General features: G+C 34.6%; 1 protein-coding gene across 1 annotated transcript; it reads left to right on the top strand.

Moving 5' to 3' along the window:
• Nucleotides 1-130: 130 nt before the first annotated feature.
• Nucleotides 131-7,679, top strand: LOC117335536 (radial spoke head 14 homolog). Its single transcript, XM_033895607.1, has 10 exons — nucleotides 131-347; nucleotides 605-710; nucleotides 1,424-1,510; nucleotides 1,694-1,828; nucleotides 4,811-4,887; nucleotides 5,144-5,292; nucleotides 5,566-5,682; nucleotides 5,852-5,966; nucleotides 6,516-6,578; nucleotides 7,114-7,679. The coding sequence occupies exons 1-10, from the start codon at nucleotides 255-257 to the stop codon at nucleotides 7,195-7,197; spliced, it is 1,026 nt and encodes a 341-aa protein (XP_033751498.1). The 5' UTR covers nucleotides 131-254; the 3' UTR covers nucleotides 7,198-7,679.
• Nucleotides 7,680-8,312: the final 633 nt, after the last annotated feature.

Genomic DNA, 8,312 nt, shown 5'->3' with positions numbered 1-8,312 from the left:
ATGCAATAATACTTTTACTAATCGATTGTAAGTTCAATTATTAGAAATGTACTGAACAAAACAAAATAAAGAAGTTGATAAACATTTACGAAAATAAAAGCTCCACGAGAAAATAAAATGTTCCCACTGCGCATGCGTGTCGCCGTGGAAACTAGACTCGGAAGTGGGGATATGGAAGTGTGAGATCATTACAGTGATAAACATAAGATACATACAGTGTTATAAGGTGTGAAAACTAAAAAAAAACTGTGACCATGGCACACGCCGTCATATCTCCTTTATATCCTCCACAGATAGACACAACAAGGACTCCATATGCGTTTGGTGATAGAGCTTTACCGAGACTCGTAAGTTGACAAAGCGAAAGTTGTTTACATATGTACAATGTACCAAAGTTACTGAGTCTGAGAGATCACCGTGATCTTGTGATCAACAGATAACAGTTATTCAACTCGTTTGGTTTTTATATTTTTGTTCATATTCAAATTCAATTATCAGTAAATTTTATTTATATAACCTGTTGAATTTGATATACAGTGCAATTTTGCATATTTTTGTTTACTGTGAGGTGTATTAATTCATTGAATAAAAATATTTTTTGTAGAATCGTGAGCTTAATGACACCACCTTACTTACACGACAGAGGGCTGTTATGTCACTATGTGATTTTTTACATGACCCTGAACACATTGCTGAAGCGCTTCGGTGTGGTAAGACTCATCTCATTAAACTTGAGCTGATAAAATGGTTAGACGCTTAATTAGCACCCAAATACACCATACTTATATGAGCCCCAATACACCACACTTATCACCCCAAATACACCAAACTGACCACACCACTCTTATCACACCAATACACTACACTTATCACCCCGAAATGCCACACTTATCACCCCATAAACCACATTTATCACCAAAATGCACCACAATTAACACCCTCAACATGCCACACCTATCACCCGGTGTGACCCCAATACAGCACACTTATTATCCCAATACATCACACCTATCACCCCAAACAGAGCACACTAATCATTCACACAACTACTGACAAAGCATTTACCTCCAAGCTCTGTCTGCAGTGCTACACGCCCCAAAAAAAACTTAAACCTGGACAACTCATGCAATTGAGTCTTTGAAGTGTGTTCTACAGTATGGTTAGTCTTAATTATTCTGACAATACATTAATTGGCCTTTTTTACCCTCTGCCAATTAATTTTGACAATAGACTAAGAAACATCAGTTGATTAAAGTTAGGGATAATTTGGACTACCATATATCATATAATTGGGTTCATTGTATGTTTCACAGCTTTGAGTTTACACTGCTCTATTTCACAAAGATGTATTATGATGGTGAGTTATATTTTGAAATATGTCTACATATTAGCAATAATTGGTATATTTTTTGTTTAATTCAAGGAATTGCAGAAAGTTTGAAAAAGCTGCTTACAGATGAGGATATCACAGTGAGACAAAAAGCAACAGAATCTCTATATGTGATTGGTGGTAAGTTGATGAAGAAATGGTATATATTTTAAATGTTTGAAAATTAGATTTTGATGCTAAAACATATGCTTTATGCATACTTATGTTTCTACAATATGTTAGTCTTTTGTTTCTGTTAGACTTTTGTTTCTGTTCTAAGAAAAAGTGATACTGTCTTTGTAACATTTTCTCTCTTTTTAACAGGTCATGCCATTGGAAGAGATGCCTTTCTTGATCATGAAATTATTATTCCTATATCAAAGTTGTTTGATGATAAAGAAGATGCTGCAAGAAAAAACGCTCACATGGCCATTCAAATGATATCAGAAACACCCCCAGGTATGTTCAAATTTTACAAGGACAACAAAATTAACTACCTGCAAATGTCTTTATGATATCAATCACCAAGTGACTAAGTTATTATTGAATTATCAAAATTCATCAATATCAAAATTATATTATGACAGTGTAACTTTCAAACACTAGTGACTAGTACATTATATGACATCATATAAACAGCAAGTCTAATGTTATATGGATGTCATCATAATACACAATCAAGTATAATATTGTCTGTATGACATATGGCATCATAGTACACAATCACATATAATGTTGTCTTTATGACATCCTAGTACACAATCAGTTACAATGGTATCTGTATGACATCATAGTACACAATCAGGTACAATGGTATCGGTATGACATCCTAGTACACAATCAGTTACAATGGTATCTGTATGACATCATAGTACACAATCAGGTACAATGGTATCGGTATGACATCATAGTACACAATCAGGTACAATGATACCTGTATGACATCATAGTACACAATCAGGTACAATGGTATCTGTATGACATCATAGTACACAATCAGGTACAATGGTACCTGTATGACATCATAGTACACAATCAGGTACAATGGTATCTGTATGACATCATAGTACACAATCAGGAACAATGGTACCTGTATGACATCATAGTACACAATCAGGTACAATGGTATCTGTATGACATCATAGTACACAATCAGGTACAATGGTATCTGTATGACATCATAGTACACAATCAGGAACAATGGTACCTGTATGACATCATAGTACACAATCAGGTACAATGGTATCTGTATGACATCATAGTACACAATCAGGTACAATGGTATCTGTATGACATCATAGTACACAATCAGGTACAATGGTATCTGTATGACATCATAGTACACAATCAGGTACAATGGTATCTGTATGACATCCTAGTACACAATCAGGTACAATGGTATCTGTATGACATCATAGTACACAATCAGGTACAATGGTATCTGTATGACATCTGTATGACATCATAGTACACAATCAGGTACAATGGTATCTGTATGACATCATAGTACACAATCAGGTACAATGGTATCTGTATGACATCATAGTACACAATCAGGTACAATGGTATCTGTATGACATCATAGTACACAATCAGGTACAATGGTATCGGTATGACATCATAGTACACAATCAGGTACAATGATACCTGTATGACATCATAGTACACAATCAGGTACAATGGTACCTGTATGACATCATAGTACACAATCAGGTACAATGGTATCTGTATGACATCATAGTACACAATCAGGTACAATGGTACCTGTATGACATCATAGTACACAATCAGGTACAATGGTATCTGTATGACATCCTAGTACACAATCAGGTACAATGGTACCTGTATGACATCATAGTACACAATCAGGTACAATGGTATCTGTATGACATCATAGTACACAATCAGGTACAATGGTATCTGTATGACATCATAGTACACAATCAGGTACAATGGTATCTGTATGACATCATAGTACACAATCAGGTACAATGGTATCTGTATGACATCATATTACACAATCAGGTACAGTGGTATCTGTATGACATCATATTACACAATCAGTTACAATGGTATCTGTATGACATCATAGTACACAATCAGGTACAATGGTATCTGTATGACATCATAGTACACAATCAGGTACAATGGTATCTGTATGACATCATAGTACACAATCAGGTACAATGGTATCTGTATGACATCATAGTACACAATGGAGAACATTGTAATCTGTATGGCATCATAGTACACAATCAGGTACAATGGTATCTATGATATCATAGTAAACAATCAGGTACAATGGTATCTGTATGACATCATAGAACACAATCAGTTACAATGGTATCTGTATGACATCCTAGTACACAATCAGGTACAATGGTATCTGTATGACATCCTAGTACACAATCAGTTACAATGGTATCTGTATGACATCATAGTACACAATCAGGTACAATGGTATCTGTATGACATCCTAGTACACAATCAGGTACAATGGTATCTGTATGACATCATAGTACACAATCAGGTACAATGGTATCTGTATGACATCATAGTACACAATCAGGTACAATGGTATCTGTATGACATCATAGTACACAATCAGGTACAATGGTATCTGTATGACATCATAGAACACAATCAGGTACAATGGTATCTGTATGACATCATAGTACACAATCAGGTACAATGGTATCTGTATGACATCCTAGTACACAATCAGATACAATGGTATCTGTATGACATCATAGTACACAATCAGGTACAATGGTACCTGTATGACATCATAGTACACAATCAGGTACATCAGTATCTGTTTGACATCATAGTACACAATCAGGTACAATAGTATCTGCATGACATCATAGTACACAATCAGTTACAATGGTATCTATATGACATCATAGTACACAATCAGGTACAATGGTATCTGTATGACATCATAGTACACAATCAGGTACATTAGTATCTGTTTGACATCATAGTACACAATCAGGTACATTGTTATTTTTATAACATCGTAGTACACAATCAGGTACAATGGTATTTTTATGACATCGTAGTACACAATCAGGTACATTGGTATCTGTATGACATCATAGTACACTATGGAGAACATTGTAATCTGTATGGCATCATAATACAGAAGTGAAATACATCATGAATACCCATAAAACGCTCTTGAAGTTCAAACCAGATGCCAATTACTAGAAACGTTGTATGATTATTTTTTGTATGAAAAAAAATAATGAAACATATATATATTTACTGAGAACGCAGGTGTTGAAGGAAAAAATAGCTTGACTACAAAAACAGAAATGTATAAGATAGAATATACCATTGGGAAATTGATTGATTTTAAATATCAAAAGTTTTGAACAGCTGGGACATGTAAGTTATATAATGAATGTATCAATCTGTCTCTTTGTCATCCCACAGGAGCAGAAGGGATAGTGACGGCCAAATTAATCCCAATTTTAGTGAAGAAATTATCTCTTGAATTAGAACAAATTAAGGTGAGTTGAAGACATGCACATGCTTTCAGCCGGAATCTTCCAACAGTCAGTAAATTAGAGTTCAAATACAAACAAAGATTTGTACCTGTGTCATTGAAAGAAAAAGCTGAATTACCAGTGTGTTGTGATACCAGATAAAAATCCTCAGTACTTCCTCATTCTGACCCTATTCCTTCCCAACATCAGTGGTTTGGTCTGTCATTGGGAGAGTACCCTAAGTGTGATTTATAAGTAACATTTTTGTGTATCTCTATAGGTTTGTATATTAGACACACTGCATTACTGTATGAGGGTGGACACAGAGGAAGCTCTGAAGGCCAATGCCATGGAAACTTTTACAAAACTGGCTGACCACCATTCACCGGTCATCAGAGCCAAAGCAGCCAGAGACATCATGGACCTGAGGTATTGAAATATGATTATTTCAGAAGTAATATTCAAGCTGCACAACTGGTTGTAGCTTTTAGAAGAAGGTTAACTCCTTTTTGTTGCAAAATGTTTAAATAGTTAATACAAATTGAATTGAATTGAATTTGTTGAAACACGTTACATTTTTTGCCCTTTCTTTAATCAAAGCCTAGAGTATTTTTTAATTATTAAAAAAATCTACAAATACATTAAAACTAAAAGATTCATTGTGTTGGAGGTGTGTGTAAAAGTTACCATATTTTTTGTTAGTGTGCCATTGGATGGGAAGAACAAAGCAGTGGAGGTGAACTCCGTCCCCGCTCTGGTCAAGCTTTTATCTGACCCCATCGCAGATGTGCGAGCTAATGCTGCTGGTGCCCTTATGACGTAAGTTTATTGTAACAAAAGACAATGATCACCGACAGTTATCCTGTACTTCAGTAGATTTTTAACCCTGATAACAGTGATAAATTTCTTAGTGAAGATTAACTTTTGTTTTGGATTAGTAATACTTGATAGTCATCAGTTGTAATATATGCTGTCCACTTGTTTACAGTATATCTATAACCACAAAAGGGAAGTACACAGCAATCAACAATGCCAAGGCCATAGAACCCCTAGTAAAGCTGGTGGATGATGACACCAGTGAGGTTCGGCTCAATGCTTTAAAGGTGAGATGTTTTTCTCTGTTTAAAACCATGAACTACTCTCCGTATATCTTTACACAACTCTCTGTTTATTGGTGTGAGTTTAAAGGGACAATGCTTAATGCAAGGAAATGTTTATATCTTTAAGCAATCTCCAATCATTTCTCTCAAAATTAAAAAAAAAATCCTATTACTGCTAACCCTACATATTACTGAATATATCCAGGTAAGTAATGCTACCTCAAACTACACAGGTATAGCCTCATTGTGAATTATTCCTAAGTACTTCACTTTTTATGCCCCAGTCATTTTATGGAGGTATTAATTATAGGTGTTTTCACACCCTGTAAACAAATTAAATGAGAATAGCCAAATCATTACATTTTGTGGACCAACAGTTGGCTGTATAGCAGGGGAAAACTCACTACTGCAAGTTTTTTGGGACACAAAAATGTAATGATGTATAGAATTATCTGTGTATTAACCAGTTCACCAATTTTACACCATTTATTTAGGTATATATACAAGACATTTATCTCTCCAGATTTTAAATATTTTGGTTTTCTGTTCTAGGCCCTTACCTGTTTATCCGAGGCACCAGAGGGGAGGAAGGTTTTACTTAACCATGTTGAAAAGGTACAGATTTTACATTAATAAATTAAATGAATCTTAAAAAGAAGAGTACCTGGTAGTAATTCTGAAAGCCAAGTTTTCAATCAGTATATTGTTAATAAATCAAGTTGATGAAGAAAGAGAAATCAGGCCAAAATTACATTCTTGGTACAATTACTACAACAATGTCCTGTGTATTATCTGCATTGGTGTATAGCCCGCGTAATGTAAAACAAGGTATACACATACATGTAATTCATCCATTTGTCACAGTATTGTTAAAAGAATGTACAATATTTGAAGAAAACCTTACCCAAATAAACATCTTCCTTTTACAGCGGGATATACATGTATAACCCTATTATTGAGTTGTAGATTAAGGTACATGTACATTCCTTTTTTGTGTTATTTTACCATTCCATGACCTAGTAATCAAGTTTGATTGTTTAAGTACAAACATTCCAGAATATAATTCTTGAATGAGTATTCAGACTATTGTTATCGGATCTTGGTCTCAGATTGTTGACAATATTTATTATATTTGTTATGTATTTTACAGATCAAAGCTCGAATGTTGGACCCCATACCTGCTGTTGTCAAAGCTGCCACTATCGCTGTCAAAGTGATCACCTGGAAACCATGAACAAACTGAGCCAATCAACAGCCAATCATGACCTTACAAACTAAGTAGGGTATTGAGGATATTTATACACATTGTGTCCTGGAGATACTCGGGGAATCAAATACAATATTGGATCCTACTGAAAAACTGATGAAACAGAAAAATAACAACATATTCATGCTTTTCTGGATGGAGTTACTAGTATCGTGTCAAATTTGATTATCTGTGATAAAAATGAGCTATTGGCAATGTAGCAAGTTTTACATTTGAAAACAAAAACAAACAATTAAGCTGATGCTTAGATCTGTTTTGCTTATATTTTCTTCAAATCTAAAATTTCTTTAAAGAAGTTTTTGATGAACAAAAAATTTCATCTTTCACAAGTTAAACTTCTTCAAAATGCACTTACAATTGAAATATTGTGTAAGTAAAATATTCACATTTTTACATCAATTGTATATAGATTACTGTCAGCAGTACATTAAATATGAACATGTATAATATACCTATGTTTCTTGAATTTCTTTTAAAGAGATAGTCTTAACATACAATATATGTAATTAAGGAGAATATTATTTTTTAGGTCATCTGAGATGAAGTCTCTGTTGACCTATTGCGATCGACTTTTCGCGTGTTGTGCCTCTTAACTATTTACATTTTCAACATCTTCTCAGTTACCAACAGGCTCAGAGACCTGATATTGGGTCTTTGCATGCTGGGATGAAGGGCTACAAAGTTTGTTCAAATGGATGACCATGAACTTCATTCAAGGTCACGGGTCAAATATGCTAAAATCTTTAAACGACTTCTTTTTTATAACCAAAAGGCCCAGAGACCCAATGTTAGATCTGTAGCATGCTGGGATAAAGGGCTACCAAGTTTCTTCAAATGGATGACCTTCAACTTCATTCAAGGTCACAGGGGTCAACTATGCTGAAATCTTTAAACAACTTCTTTTTGATAGCCAAAAGGCCCAAAGACCCAATATTAGGTCTGTAGCATGCTGGGACGAAGGGCTTACAAGTTTGTTCAAGTGATTGACATTGACCATCATTCAAGGTCACAGGGGTCAACTATGCTAAAATCTTTAAACAACTCCTTTTTGATAGCCAAGAGGCCCAAAGACCCAATATTAG

The sequence above is a fragment of the Pecten maximus genome, chromosome 10, assembly GCF_902652985.1.
Source record: "Pecten maximus chromosome 10, xPecMax1.1, whole genome shotgun sequence".
Taxonomy (NCBI): Eukaryota; Metazoa; Mollusca; class Bivalvia; order Pectinida; family Pectinidae; genus Pecten; species Pecten maximus.
The sequence above is the reverse complement of the archived record's forward strand: the minus strand, read 5'-3'. Positions and strand labels throughout refer to the sequence as shown.